Raw genomic sequence first — 15,626 nt, forward strand, 5'->3', positions numbered from 1 at the left:
CTGGTGAATTGAATAAAATACATTCTGGAGGATGTCTACCCTATGTGTGATTTTATTTATGCTGCTATAAACTGTGGATCACTATACCCATCAATTTGATTAAGTATGTTAAGTTTAGCATATTGGCTTCATCTGTTATTGTTTTATAATGCCCATGTTGGAGTTTACCACTCCCCTCTGTTTACAAATGCAATTTGCCAGTATTGTTCACAAGCTGATAAAAAGCTTTGGGCATAAAACACAAGGGGTTATTCCATTCTTAGGTTTGTGGATAATGCAGGTTTCTGTTTGACCAGGGTCCTGATTCAGGTCTGTTACTTTGGGGAACATTGCCAAAGGATTTCTGGATATCTAAATGGGTTATCAAGTAGAGCTCTTGGTAATGTAGGTGTATTGTATCTAATGTAAAAGTTTAATCTCTTATTTATGAAACCACTTAAACATACCCTAGTTTGTTAGAACTACAAAAGTTTTTTTTTGTTGCAATATTTTTTGGATTCCTGTTTCTTAGTGTTTTTCTGCTGTACTTGTAGGCAAGTGTACTCTTCCTTTCAATGTTGGGCTACTTTATACAGACAGCAGAATACTTTCTTGCTAATATTGTTTCTTAATACCTGTTTAACCATCTACAGTAAATCATTGCATTGACTTGGAATTAGTTTAGGTATGCTTTTGTTTTGAGCTTTTAACATTTTGGAATGTGACCAGTTTTTCTTTCCCAAGATCAATGGCTGCTTTTAAGTTATTTGTTTTAAAAATTAAATAACGGGTAGAAACATTCAAATAAGAGAAACTTGCATAACGTATGTCTTGATTTTTGTTTTCCAAGCTACTGTAAGTAAATCAAGTAAACTACTCCCCAGATTAGGGGCTGGGGAGTAGTTTAATAGCTTTTGGAGCTAGATAAACGTCACATCACCAAGTTTGCATTGATTATAGAACTGTCAACCATAGGATTATTATTGACCAGGACGGCGCACGAAAATCTTCCTCGAAGATACCACAAATTCTCAAAATATTAAGTGTATGCAAACACGCGAGGTTCTTTCTTGACTCTATGGTAACTGACGTCATTTCCGTGTCAAAGTGAACGAACCCGGGAAGGTGCGATATTTCAAATATATCTGGAAGGCACAGGGATTTGAAATATAGCGCACTGGAGCGGTTTTATTTAAAGACCGTGTAGAAGCTATTACGGAAAACGAATATCAAATGACTATAAAGTGCCACAGCTAAGTTTATTTGAAATACATTTCGATGACGGATTGTATTAGTAGTACCGCTTTATTCCTGGTTAGAACATTGTACTGTACATAAACATGCAGGCTGCTTAGCTAAGTATAACGTTGTCATTCTGTTTGGTTATTGACATTAATGGTTATTTTTCGTACTACTTTCAGAAAAACGCTCAGTTTCTAAGAGGAGATATACGTGCCCGTGAGCTTTGGTCTCAATGGACCTGGAAAGTGTGCTGAAGCGCTTTGACGGTCGCTCCCGGCTGCTCCTGCAGGCGCTTTCACTGGGCTTTTGCGGAGCCCGGCGGGCGATGCAGGTGTACCGGCGCCAGCGGAGCTCTGACACAGAGGGGCTACACACTTGGATGGAATCGCTGGTCAAAGACGAAGCTTATTTGGATGGAAACTGCTTGGCAGTGTAAGTATCTCAAACATATAAATAAATCTTATGTTACTGTTCTTGGTAGTTTGCACGTGTTTTTTTAATATACAAGAGTGTATTGTATTAAAAAAAAATCGTTGTTTACACCAGTAGGGATGGCCTGCTCTGGACAGCTGTTTTCTTTTCAAAAGATCGATGAACTCTGCATTTGAGCAGCTCACCTGTGCAGTAGTCAAAATTAAACTGTTCCAGGTGTGTAGAAATTGATAATTTAATGATGATCCATAAACTTTGCTGGCCTGTGGCTGTCCAGGACCAGGGTTGGTCACCCCTGACATGTACTGTAATTCAGAAGCCTGAATCGAGTAGTTAATGTATTCCAGTCAGTCAAATTAGAAAGCTGGAATCAGGGTTAATGTAAGCAGCCAGAACAGACTACTCGCCTCTTGAGGTACATGGTTGTGCCTCACCTGGCCTAGAAAACGTGATCAGAACATATTTAACACGCTTGGAATATATCACTAATTTCCACATTAATATTTGATTTGTCTGGGACTCATCAGAGTGGGCTGAAACCAGAGGAGGTCCTGTAACCTGGAACTACTTACATCTTTTCAGCAAATATCAACAATGTAGATGTATACTGCATGGAAACAGAAAATGCAAGAATTCAAACATTTTACAGAAGGTCCTCATATCCTTTAAGGAAGCAGAGGACCTCTGAAATGTATTTTCTGGCTTGAAAAGAAATACAGGATTCACACGAGTTTAATTTTAGTAAAAGTTGCTAAAAATTCCCAAACAGAGCAGTGCTTTCAGGCTTAAGAGTAATTTGTAATAATCATGTAATAGTAAGGGCAGGGGATTCCCCTAATCTGGAGTCCTGCCAGATTTTCAACTCTGACCTCTGTTTTCTTTATCCTCCTCGTCCCAGGAAGCCGCTGGTGTGCCTGTTTCCTGTTCTCTTCCAGCGCAATCTCCTGTCCTTCCTCCTCCTCACCCACACTGTGCTGCCTAGACCATGCCTGCTGCGATTGCTACACTGCCTCAGCCAGGAGCCCAGCGCTGACCCCTGGGTTCAGGCGCTGCTCAGCCACCTCCGCCGGGTCCTGCAGTTGGAGGACCCCCATGCGGCCATGTCCATCCACCTCTCCTCCGAGTGCCAGGAGGGGCTGACTCTGCTGTGTAAGAGGCTGGCAGGGGGTAGCTCTGGGGACACCAGCGGGGCAGCTGCAGAGCAGTGGCCTGCATGGTTCAGGGGGAAGGAGGTGAGACAGCCCCCAAGCGCTGGGATGGAGACCCTGCACCCAGAGAATCAGAAAAAGAGAAAGAGTGAGAGTGCAGGGCTGAGTCAAGGGGGCTCGGATTGCGAAGAGAGTGGCAGCCAGAGCAAGAAGCTGAGGCTAGTCTGCCCAGAGGCACAGGAGGCTTGTGAACAGCCAAGAGGGCACAGCTCAGAGGATGGCTCGGCTCTGACTGAGAAGCCTGGTTTGGGTGAAGCTTTCGTGCCACACGATGCAGAACCAGGTCGTGCAGGCGCTGCTGTGGAGCCGGCCCGCGGTCCTGACTGCACAGGCCCAGAGGATGCCAGTGCTGTGGTGCTGCCCAGCCACCTCCGGGTAAGAGCCAGGCTTGATCTCAAACCCCTGCCAAATCTCAAGCCTTTGGCCTTTGAGGACTGGAATCCAGTGCTTTTTTTGTGAACAAATTATTTCCCCAAACACTGAATTAGAATAGAAAGAGAATAGAAACATGAACTGAGAATATCTCTTTTTAGAATAACAGAAAAACAGGAAGATACTCGTTTCCTGTGGGTACTCCCAAGGTTTATACCAATGTGCCCACTGTGCACCCTGGACAGAGCACACACGGAGGACGAGGAACACTCCTCATTATGTGGAGATGAATGACCTCATTTTCAGAATATTTTTTCTCCAGATTTTATAAGAAAGGTTCCAAACGACAGGATCTGGCCCAACCGGTAGTTAATAGATAACTAATATAAGGGTCTCATCCAGACATTTCTTGAAGGAAGGCATGGTATCACCTTTAACAACACAACATGGCTGGGTATCTTCCCCTTTGGGTAAAGGAGTGACTCCTGTACCTGGTTTTAAGTGCATTGCCACATAGTTTCTACTTGTGTTGTCTGCTAGATTTCTCATTGTGTGTTCGAAAGAAGTCTGCTGCATGTACTTTGTCTGCATCTTTGAGGATTTCAAATATTTGGATCAGGTCCCTATGTGTTATTCTGTGTTCAAGACTAACTTTGTCTGTTTGATCTCCTTGTGTGCTTAGTTCTGATGCTGTGTTCTTGTTTTCAGGCTTTTGTTCCAAGCATTAAAGAGCTGTTGGAAATTGAGACAGAAGTGAGTATAGAATTTGTCTTTGTTTGCAAACCTATGCAACAAAACTGTTTCTGTTTTCTCATGTGAAAAGGTCTCGCTGTTAGAAAGTCCTGAGGGAGGTGTGTGTTTGTTTTTGTCCCCAGAGGTGTGAGCTGGACTCCCCTACTGCCCTGCAGGTGCTGAACGACTGTAATCCAGGGGAGGTGAGTGAGAGTGAGTCACTGAAAGCTCTGGGGAGATTGCAGTCAAAAGCACTTCCTTAGGAGGTACAGAATACCACCACTCATTCTACCAGAGGTCTGATTCTAGGCAGCAGCATTACAGCCTGATCCTGTAAGATCTGAGAAGCTTAGCAGGGCAGACTTATTTGGGATGGAAACTGCTATACACATGCAACCAAGTAATTATTATTAATAATGCTAGTTGTCTTATGATAAAATTAGTGAAAACAATGACAATCCAGGTTGATCCTTTGACCCCTGAAAATGCAGGATTAGCCCAATTAACAGCCTGCGTCAAAGCTAATTTCCAAAATAAAAATGGCAATCTTTAATCACACTGATGTGTAAGTCTTGGGGGCTTCAGATGACAATCTCCCATGAAGAATATTGCATCACTACACCAGACTGGAGTCCAGGTGGTGACTTTGTGTTCCTGTATTTAGGGTCCTTGCTTGGTACAGTGATCAGACATGGGTCTGGTGTCTTCCCTCACTGCAGGTGGAGCTGCTTTGCAGAGAACTGCATTTGTCAGAGGTGCCTGAGCAAGTCCTGCCTCAGTTCTGTACCCGCCTTCTGGAGCTGTCCCCGGACCTCAGCTACAGCACCGCTGCCACCCTGGCCAGGCACTTGTTCCTCAGCAGGGTACGCCCCACGCCGGGTCACTGGCACACAGTCTGATTGGTCATTGGGAGAGCAGCTAGACACAGGCAGGGGGCTTATAAGAAGTCTTCTAACAGCCAAGGTCCTGCATATTTAGTGGTGTGTTTCGGTATAACCCTGAAAAACAAAATGTTGCTCGCTGGAAGATTAATGGTAGTTCATTAACTGCAGAAATGTTGCCATAATAACCCAAGATGCATCGGAGATCATGGTAATGAAAGAATGTGGCCATATTCTGAAAGGGGCTCAGTGAGAGATAGCTGTCCTATCTGTTGCAAACTGTTTCAGGTTTACCTCCTGACCTTCACAGATCCTGTCCTTATCAGAGCCCGCCTCACGCTTTCTCGTGACCGCAGTGACATCCTTCTGCAGCCGCTATCCCCGGCCTTCCTGCTGTGCTCTGATTGGCCCGCTCCTACAGGCAGAGCAGGCTGGTATGTAAGACCCTTTCCTGCAGGAATGCTTATTCTCCACTGCTTGGGGGTGTTCTTCTGTTAAAACTAAGAGCTTACTGTAGCTTGTAGTCAATACATTTAAACCAAAACCTTTAGATCGGGCTTCATAAGAATCTTATTCATTACCCTACAGAAGCTAGTCTCTAAAAAGATTAGTTCTGTTCTTTAGAGCTTTCAGTTTCTCTCCAAACAAGAAGTGGGCATTCACGGATCACACAGAGTCAGCTTCAACCATATGATTTGGCAGCTGGTTACAGACTGCCGCCATCTTCTTTGTAAAGATGAACTTCTATCTAACTGTGTTACAATCCCCAAGATTATTGCTTCTGATCATGAAGGAGTCCGCCGAGTTGATGTAATCAATACCATTCCTGCTTTTTGAATACCTATATCACGTGTCCGTGTTATCTGTGTTTTAGGTAACAGTGATTAAGTTCTCCTTAGCTGTTCTGAGTGTGACATTCCCTTCAGGTCAGAAATATGTCGTTTTGCACTGCCTCTAGAGCCGCAGTATCCTCCTAGCAGGTGACATCTTTTGCTGCTGTTGCTTGTGTTTCATGCTCATGAAGGAAGTGCTCAGATGGAGCTGTTGTGCAGACTGCTAGAAGACAGCCTGGAGCAGCAGTATCAAGTCCTGGTCTTTGAGTAAGTGTGCCAGTCAGAGTTGTGTATTTTGATTTGCTCTGTAATGTGTCGATTGCAGGGGTTCATGTAAGTGTGAACGCTGCAGGCGTGCAGTGTTGTTGTCGGAATGCACATGAATGTCTCATGCAGGGTTTTGTGTGCCCAGGCAAACACTCACTGTGCCCTGGAGTGAAGATGTGCTCTTGGTCATCCATGCCTTACTGGAAACCAAGGTAAGGAGAGGACAGTCCACTTTGCCCTTGCCATTTTTCACCTTCTGCTCTCTCATTTATTGCTTAACAACTGTGGTGATGTATAGGAAGAGAAGTCTAGATTCCTGTTTTCTCACAAAGTTTAAAAAATTAAATTTCTCTAGAGAGAAAAAGAACCAGATTGAGAAAGGACAAAAAATGTTTCACCAAAGGGACAGCAAAAGACGTGGTAGATGGGCTCTAAAATTGAATTTCTTCCAATACAAAACAGCTTGTCAGGTTGACAAAACAGGTTGTCAATAGCTAAAATGCTGTTTTTTCTGATAAAAGGGACTTCAAAGTGTCATGAGCATTAGACAGCTGCCTAGTTTTTTTTTAATTAAAAATAAATATATTATAAATATAAATATATATAAATATATTTTTAAATTAAAAATATATTTACTTAATCCATTAGGTGGTGTCTGTTTTTAAAGTCTGAACTTTACCACTTAAATTGGAATTGCATTTAATAGCAAGAATAATATGCATTTCTTCACCCAGAGGGTTGTGGGACTAATGAACATGAAGTGGTAGGATAAGATTCTTGGGACAATTAGCGACTTAACCAATTGTGCTAAATGGCTTCCTCTTGTCTTCACACTTTTTTCTGTTCTGTTATTTCTCTACGGGCAAGGGCTGGTGCAATAAGACAGCTTTGTGAACGCGCGCGCACACACACATATAGTGTATCTGTTGCATGAGTTGAGCATTGGTCTTTGTTGCCATGTAGATGGAGCTGAGTGGAGAGATGTTTGACCGATTCATTGAGAAGCTGAATCAGCAGGCTGCCCTCTTCAGCAAGTCCATGAAATTTGCCAAGATGATGCTGGCTTTCCTGACAAAGTACCAGAGCCATGTGAGTGCACAGCACACATAATCACAAAGGGAAAGAGGAAGCTGTAAAATGTGTTAAAGGCAGCGCAACACAATGCAGCCAATTTTCTGTAATAGTATACGCATAACTTAAAACTAACCATTTGTTTTTAGTTACAAATATATCAGAGAAAAATACCATTTACTGTATGAAAAGGAGCTCTGGAAATACAATGTATCCTTATTATAGCTAATAAATCTAATTGCTCCTTCTCATTTTGCTTTTTTTAAAATAATGGCATATCTGAGCTTGAAATGTGACTGTAAGTTTAATTACTGTTATGTTTGTAGATCTATTATATTGTCACAAGACCACTCAAATTGGCTCTTTCTTTGTGTTCTATAGCTGTTGTTGTTCCTCTAACACATTCATATGTTTTTGTAGGTAGCTGTGACACACAAGAGCACGCTGGCGCACTGCCTGGCGCTGAACGAGACCTTTCTGAAGAAGTCTTTGCAGGCTGCTCTCAAGCGGATCAGCCCGGGGTGACTCCATTGCACTTAGCCCTTTCTTCATTGACAAGATCCCTGGGCACCTCCGTTGATAAGTGTGTTTCTTACGGAGATATGAAACAGGACTCGAGGCATTTGTTTAAATCGATGACAAGGTTGTGTTAATATGCAGCTTACAGCTTTCTCATCAGAAGTGAAGTTTACCACAGCTCTATACCACTCCAGCCAACATACTGTAGTGCATCAGTGTGCTGACAGAGTGGATCCTCTCTGCTTATTCAAGAAATAAGAACTGAACAAGGACTGGACAACTGCAGTGGAGCCTGAGGACAGCAAGCAGGGTTTATTGCGGTTTTCAGAAGAGCACTTTTTCATTTTGTAACCTGTAAAAAATAAAGGTAAAATTGTGTATTAAAATGTTTTGATTTTATTTGTTGTGTTTGTGGAATTATCTAGGAAAGATTTCCGGATGACAAAGTAATATTGTACTATTTTCTTTATTAAATACATCGTTGGGTTTTTGGTTAAATGTTAGCCAATTTGTCGTTGTGCCGAGTGTGAAGTGTGAGATTTTGAAAGGCGGTGTGTGTTTTGAATTACTTGTGCCACCACCAATATGGCCGCTAGCGAACTCCACTTCCGGGCTTAGCTTATGGGCCTCGCGTGTGTCTCGGTACTTATAGCGGAAGTGACGGTGGGTCCTTCCTTTTCCAGCTCAGTGCGGAGATAGACGTGTAGTCAAAATGAGGTGAGTAAAAAATATTTGTTATGCAGCTTTTGGGAACTGTGATCGCTTTTTACATAATAGGAATATTTATAGATTAAAAGTAGTAGCACTCTTCTCTTGTTCGGCAGAACCGTCCTAGTTGCTTTTAAAAACTTGCTTACGAGGAGCAAGGTGTCATCAGCAATCTCTTGGCATTGTACGATGCGGCCCGCAGTTTGAATTAAATCTGCTGTAATCCACATCTAGATACGCGTTAAAATGGTGAAAATACCCAGTGGATGGTTGTGTGGAAGACTGGCCAGTATGTTGGATGCAATATTTTAAACTTTAGAACGTGTGTTTGGGATGGTGGCGGCCTAAACACCTTTATGGTTTTTGACCGCCATAGTACACGGTACAGTGAAATTGTGTACTACACGCCGACTTGATATCATAAACCCGAAGAGTTAAAGTGCACTATCTCGTTTTTATGCCCTGCTACGAGGACCTTCATAAGCTCTCGGCTCTCTATAGATGGCCCATGGGCCCACGGCACTGCAAAGCACATTGTTTAAGCTAAACTCCCGACCCAGACAGTGTGGGTGTTTTTTATTTTTTATTTTGTTAATGCACTGAGTATTGGCCGCAGGGTTTTTCTTAAATCTAGTATGCTAATGAAAAAAGCCCACTTCGTCAGAGGCCATGGTCTTGCCGTTGGTGTGAACGAACCGAGGCTGACCTGAGAGTGTAGTTTTAGGGTGAATCCTTGGACAGAGAAGTTGAAATATCCCCCTGGTGTGATCTTGCAGCTGATGTCCTGGTTCCAGTGCAGTGAGACTAGGATACTGGCTGGCATGTCACCTGTGGAAGAAGGTCGTGTCCGTGTAGCCTTGCTGTCATCGGAATGAGAGTGGGGTGTGTGTGGGGCTGACCTGAGTGTTGTTCTTCCCACAGCAAGGTTTCCAGGGACACCCTGTACGAGGCTGTGCGCGAGGTTCAGCTGGGCTCCAAGCAGAAGAGGCGCAAGTAAGAATCCTTCCCTCTCGCGCTCCTCTGGGCCGTAGATGCCACCCTTCCCGCTGTTCCTGGCCCTGAGTCGGGTGCTGCTCTTATACCCACAGGGACCTGGGGCTGGTTTGGGGCGAGGGCGTTGCAATTGAGGGCACTTTTAACATGAATGTTAGGAATTCAGTCTGTCCTAAAGGAAGATATTTAAGACACTCATGTAGTAGGTGATCTTTGAGTTCAGTGTTTCTCCAAGGGTTAACTATTTTGATCTGTTATTAAGAATTAAGACCTATAGTCTTAACTCGTATAATCCTATTTTCATTTTAAAGCTGTCCAGTTATGAATTAAGTTTCTTTTGAAAAGAACTCGAAGTTTGCCCTTTTCTCTTTAATATGTTCTTCCGATTATTTTAATGACTTTGTTAATGAAATTTATTGCAGCCTGTTTATATACTGTATAACTGGGGAGCACAGCTTCAGGCCTTAGGGAGACAGATGGTTTCTGTTTTTTTTTCCCCCTACTGGAGCCCTCAGTTGCCCAGTTGAACTAATTTATGTAAATGGACAATTGAAGTGTTTGTTTTTAAAAAGCTCTATAAAGCCTGCTGGGCACTGGGCCAAGTGGTAGTGCAATGACAATGGCGTAGGTCAGTTCAGGAGGTGTAACTTGTAAAGGGGTTTGGGAAGAACTGCGGTGTGATTCTTCTGTGTGGTAACAGGTGATTTCTCTGTCCGAAGGTTCTTGGAAACGGTGGAGCTCCAGATCAGCTTGAAGAACTATGACCCTCAGAAGGACAAGCGTTTCTCTGGCACCGTCAGGTTCGGCCCTTTCCTGTTCCACCCGGCCTTCAGCCTGCCTGCTCCCTCGGCCTGCTGGACAGCAACGGGGGCCGCGGGCGGCGCTGAAGAGTCCTGGGTAGTCCGACTTGTCCCCCTCCTGCTCTGGGCTGGGAGGTGTCGGACGGACCCCCACCCTGGGTCTTAAAATGTGAGGGGAGGCGAGGGGGGGAAGGCAATCTAGCCGATCCCCCCCCGCCGGCCATTTTGTAAATGAAATGGTGTTGCTGGTGGATGAGTTGTGACGAGAAGCCAGCTGTATCTGGGGTAAGGCGTTTCTGTTTTGGCTTTGCCCACCTGGGTGGGATGGGAAGGGAGAGGGGGTGAGGTGGGGATCTCCCATTCTCGTGGGTGTTAACAGGAAGTGTGATCCTTTTCTGTGCTTCATAGGCTGAAGACCACCCCCCGGCCCAAGTTCTCCGTCTGCGTCCTGGGAGACCAGCAGCACTGCGATGAGGCCAAGGCTGCAGAGTTCCCCCACATGGACATCGAGGCTCTGAAGAAGCTCAACAAGAACAAGAAGATGGTCAAGAAACTGGGTGAGTGGGCAGACTGTGACAGAGCAGTGCTGCTCTTCAAGGCTAAAAAGACTCATGTGCTATATCAGTGGTTCTCAAACTTTTTGGACCAAGTACCACCCCTAATCCAAACAAAGCATCCAAGTACCACCTACAAGTCTTCATCTCATAGGAAGCCCAGAAATTCTCAATGACCAACATGAGTGTGCGTGCACACACTCACACATACATATAATAAATATTATAATAATAAACTTTAATATGGCGCCTTTAAATGTGGCTTCTCAAAGCGTTTTACAGAAAAAAACAGTAACAACAACAAATAAAAATAATAAAAAAGCACCATTTCAGTGATAGGGGTGAGCCTGTTTAGACGAGCAAAGCAGATGTGAATTCATTTTTTGAGCCTTGATACAATTCACAACAGAGTCTAACAGATTTTAAATCATCAGGCATTTTCTTGATGTCATAGCTCTCGTGGCGAATGTTGCAATGCGTCCATTAATTTTTGGAGCAACCTCTTTGATTCGTGCAACTACACCGCCATGTCGGCTTGTCATCGCTCTAGCACCATCTGTACAAACTCCGACACATTTTATCCAGTCGATGCCATTCTCTTTGGAAAAATTAATTCAGAAGTTGAAATATGTACTCTTCTGTAGTTCCTGTTGGTAGCGGCTTACATTACAGAAAGTCCTCACGGGACATACCCTCAAACTCGTATCTAAAGTAAACGAGTAAATTGCCCAAATTGACTATAGACTCGGCTAATTGCAGTGAAAAACATCTGCTCATCTTAATGCGCTCTATCAGCGTACTTTTGATATAATTTCAATAATTCTATGAATGACCGTGTCTTTCAGGGGGGCAGCAGGTCGAGCTGTTTAGAAGCCTTTCTCCACACATAATACGTGTCAGCTCTTTTGCCACCAGTAAATAAGGTTCTTCAAAAATAGTGTGGAGCTTACCTGCTTTAGCAATCCGCAAGCTTGCATTTTTCCCCGTTTCCGTTTTTATTTCTGTATTTTAAATTTTTATTTCGTGCGCATGGGAATGAAACGCAGAGACGCTCTGTGTATTTTTCTCAAATTAACTTTGAACAGTTCTTAAATATTTTTCTGTTATCTATCACGCTTTCCTGTGCTCACAAGATTACAAGTGTTAGTAGCACGGATTTCTATGCATTCCTGTGTTTACAACATTGGCATTGTTCCAAAATCACGCATATTCTCCTACCTCCCTATTTGCTGGAGATAGTTTTTTTTTTAAATACAATTGGTCACTTCGTCCGTAGCACGCATTCCTATAGAGTGGTATAGAATTACAGAGTAATCTCTTGTGACCACTCAAGTATTAGCGCACACTGTATCGCAGTACGTAGGCTGCGTATTCGACACGTTTTAAAATAGAAAATGTGAAAACCGTCCCAATTTTTCAGCGCACACAACAAAGTTCTATAGATCATATGGCGTACCAGCTGGCAGCGCTCTGCGTACCACTGCTGGTACTCGTACCACAGTTTGAGAACCACTGTGCTATATAATGACCTGACATCTGCAAGAGGTCTCATACGTAGAGGAGGCTTTTATGTCTTCTGAGATATTTAAGTCCTTCTGCAAAAGCTCCATGGGTTTTAACTTAAAGGCAATGTGTGTAAAGCTGTGAAATCCACTTCATCATACATTGTTCTGCCTAAGATTATGGCAGTTCTCAGTCTTTTCTTGTCTTTGAGTTCAAAGTGTTGTTCACTTGCTGCAGATTAACTCAGTATCCCCTGTCCCCTCCCAACACAGCTAAGAAGTATGATGCTTTCCTGGCTTCCGAGTCCTTGATCAAGCAGATTCCCCGAATCCTGGGGCCGGGGCTGAACAAGGCTGGCAAGTTCCCCTCCCTGCTCACCCACAACGAGAATCTGAACACCAAGGTGGATGAGGTCAAATCCACCATCAAGTTCCAGATGAAGAAGGTAAGGGCTACTAGTTTTTCTAGACATTAAGTCATTGATGCATTCTCACAGTCTTTTCAGATTGTGCCGTTTGGGGAAAAATGACACCATAGTGCCTGCGGTGCTTTTGGTTAACATATACACATAAATACATGATCAGGATGAAGTAATTTATGCTAGTTCATGTGTAAAGCATCTTAAACTGTAGCTCCCAATCTCAAACCAGCCAAGTGTAAGGTTGTGTGGAATGGTTTTGCTCAGGCTAAACTCTTCTGACTTGCGAACCTCTGAACTGGCGACTAGGGGTAAAATTGGGGGTGTTTGGGCGGTGAGTGGGTGCTGCCTGCCCTTCTCCAGTAATGGCTTTTCCTCTCCAGGTGCTGTGTCTGGCTGTTGCCGTGGGTCATGTCAAGATGACCGAAGAAGAGCTGGTCTACAACATCCACCTGGCCATCAACTTCTTGGTATCGCTGCTGAAGAAGAACTGGCAGAACGTGCGCGCGCTCTACATCAAGAGCACCATGGGCAAGCCCCAGCGCCTCTACTAGACAGCATCCCTTTTTGTACAAATAAATCTTTGGGAAAGAAGCCTTCTGCTCTCGTGTCTGTTTATTCCATGAGCAATTGTTTTTGGTAAAGGTTCCACCTAAGGTGTGATTCAGCACATAATTATTGCAGTAGTATTAATTCTAAATAGAGCACACTGTTCATGTGCCTGATCCTAATCATCACTTTGTACACTGAGTACTTTAGAGTGTTATTAACTGATCCTCATTGAAGTGGGTGGGTTTTCTTTATTTGAACTGCAGCAGACAATTAGAAGCTTTAAATGGCAAACCTTGGAGTGGAGAGGTCTGTCATGAGCACTTGATATAACAAGAGTCCTGTGAAAATGGCTTTATCAGAAAGCAAGATTCCTAAAAGATGGAAAAGGGTCTGATAAAGATTCTGAGCTGTGTTTGGGTACTTGAATGTGTGTATTACAATCACTCAGTGTAAAATATGTATTTAACATGGTGCTGGTGTGGCAGATGTGGAGAGGTAAGGTTTATGTTGATGAATGAACATGATGCTTGGCAGGAGTGGGGAGATGAATTGGTGTTTGCCAAGCATTAAAAAAAGGCTCAAAGCTGAGATGTGATTGGTGTATTGGGAAACCAAGCTAGCCAACCACAGGGGATCTTGCCAGACTGATTAGTCTTCAGTCTGAAGTAAGTTGGCAGAGGAGGCTGATGGGAGTCCAGTGTGGTAGTGTAAACCCTGCTGAGAGCTGTGGTGAGCTCTAAAAATACACAGCTCCAGCTAGAGGATTAGGAGAGTCAAGCAAGTGGCAGTCAAACCTCAGTGTTGGCAACTGGCCCAGTAAATCTTCCCTTCTTACGCTGACGTTTGTGGCCTGGTATCCGAAACTTGGCATATGAGATGGTTACGGGGGGCAGTTGAAACATTTTTCCTTCTTGTGCTTTAAGTTTGGTTTTCAGCATGTCTTAAGGACTTCCTGTGAGCTTCGTGCTTGGCAATAGCTTTTCGGTTCTTATAACATGAGTATCCATGTCTTTGAATGGCCATCCTACAAGCCTAGCAGGGTTTATAGTCCTCCCACAATTAATGTGAGCTTTTAATTCAATGTCATTACCCCCACAACCTTATGCAAGAGGCCTGTTTATACTATGTCGGCGTGTCTTGAGGCTGCAGGTTCTACCCTTAGTCTCCTTGAGCTGTTTTATTTTGCCTGGCGTCTTCTGTAAAAGCAGCCCGCTTGTCACTGGGAATCTGCAGGCTTCTCTCTGATGGGATTAACCTTCTTCTTGCTGTGCTCCTCAGTAGTCAGGATGGGGAGAGATGAGTGAAGCAGTCATGAGGGATCATAAGGTAAGCAGATCTTTTAATGTTTGCTTGTGGGTTTGCAGTTCTGAAGGACATAAGGCAGAGAAGTTTTACTTGGTCTTGCAAAAGACACATTCTTTGCTACAAATGGAAGAATTGGTGGTTTTCGGAACCAGAACAGCCACAGGTAGTCTAGATGCATTACTGTAAGAATTAAGGGCTGTTATGCCCAGACTTGAGAACTGGCTTAGGAATTTGTGATCTAAGGTTCTGATGCATGGGAGAATGGGACATGTTTGTCAGGTTCTCGATCAGCTGCTGCGAATCAGAACTTGGGATGTTCCAATTGAACTTTGAAAGAATTGGGGATCTGAGGGGAATTAATTTGAGGGGAATTAATTATACCTTTTGTATAAAATGAGCTTGAAATTGTTCAGTGTGGTTAAAGAAGTGAGCAGCTGTGTTTTGTTGCAAGGTAGAAACCATTTTTTTATGGACAAGACAGGCTCTGAAAACTAGATTCTTTGTAGAATAATTTAACTCAGGTCTCTTTCAAATCCTGGTTTTTCCCATAATCCATAAAGTCTTGAAGTCAGTGCTAGACAAGTCTCTAGGTTTTGAAAGGAATCTCACCAACTCGAAGAAACAAACACCACTTTGCTCCTTTAAAAAGCACTTTTGAGTACAATATTCAAGCAGCATCTTCAATGCCATACAGTTCGAGTAGTGACGCCTTTGACAAGTCCACACTGAGCTCTGTAAAACCCATTCTGGAAGATGGATCAGTCATCGTGTTAGGGATAAGCCTTAAGCAGTTTGACCTTTGCCCTTTCCCATAGTTCTGCTCACATCTTGTTTCAACCAGTGGTGCCACAGCCCATCCTCTTCCCTCTGGAAGAGCTCACACTTCGCCTTTTCAGATGACATTCATCCTAATATTGGTTTCAAATTGTGTGAGAGCTCTGCCCAGGCAGAAAGACCACCATGTTTTCTGTTTGTCTGCTTGTTCATGGGCTGGGCACTAAACAAACAATGAATAGTGACCTGTCTTCTAAATTTTGTTGACCTGTTCCAACAGCTGCTTTGTTAAAGCTGCACAGGGGGATAGTGGAGAATGTGGACAGCAGCAGTGGATGGTGCTGTGTCCAATGTCCTTTCATGCACGCTACCAGCCTCAGTGTGTTCTGCTGTTGTCCCTGGGAGCATTTTCCCTGTTGTCCTATTGGTGTGAGTGGCTTGGAAGCTCCAGCTAGTGAAATACATCACCTATATAAGCACCAT

At 43.6% G+C, this 15,626-nt stretch overlaps 2 protein-coding genes across 3 annotated transcripts; both read left to right on the forward strand.

Annotated features, from left to right (window-relative positions):
* The first annotated feature begins 898 nt into the window (after positions 1 to 898).
* On the forward strand, positions 899 to 7,922 carry fance (FA complementation group E). 2 transcript variants are annotated; one of them, XM_015339848.2, is made up of 10 exons: positions 906 to 1,653; positions 2,552 to 3,236; positions 3,942 to 3,986; positions 4,109 to 4,168; positions 4,685 to 4,828; positions 5,157 to 5,280; positions 5,871 to 5,946; positions 6,092 to 6,158; positions 6,910 to 7,035; positions 7,438 to 7,922. In XM_015339848.2, the coding sequence occupies exons 1-10, from the start codon at positions 1,454 to 1,456 to the stop codon at positions 7,540 to 7,542; spliced, it is 1,632 nt and encodes a 543-aa protein (XP_015195334.2). In that variant the 5' UTR covers positions 906 to 1,453; the 3' UTR covers positions 7,543 to 7,922. The 2 variants fall into 2 exon arrangements, 1 of the variants encoding a protein (XP_015195334.2); XR_001477627.2 differs by lacking the exon at positions 7,438 to 7,922 and having other exon boundaries at positions 899 to 1,653; positions 5,135 to 5,280; positions 6,910 to 6,933.
* Positions 7,923 to 8,176: 254 nt separating this feature from the next.
* rpl10a (ribosomal protein L10a) lies at positions 8,177 to 13,106 on the forward strand. Its single transcript, XM_006643385.3, has 6 exons — positions 8,177 to 8,253; positions 9,166 to 9,237; positions 9,957 to 10,037; positions 10,446 to 10,594; positions 12,367 to 12,539; positions 12,896 to 13,106. The coding sequence occupies exons 1-6, from the start codon at positions 8,249 to 8,251 to the stop codon at positions 13,064 to 13,066; spliced, it is 651 nt and encodes a 216-aa protein (XP_006643448.1). The 5' UTR covers positions 8,177 to 8,248; the 3' UTR covers positions 13,067 to 13,106.
* Positions 13,107 to 15,626: the final 2,520 nt, after the last annotated feature.

The sequence above is a fragment of the Lepisosteus oculatus genome, chromosome 5 (assembly GCF_040954835.1).
Source record: "Lepisosteus oculatus isolate fLepOcu1 chromosome 5, fLepOcu1.hap2, whole genome shotgun sequence".
NCBI lineage: Eukaryota > Metazoa > Chordata > Actinopteri > Semionotiformes > Lepisosteidae > Lepisosteus > Lepisosteus oculatus.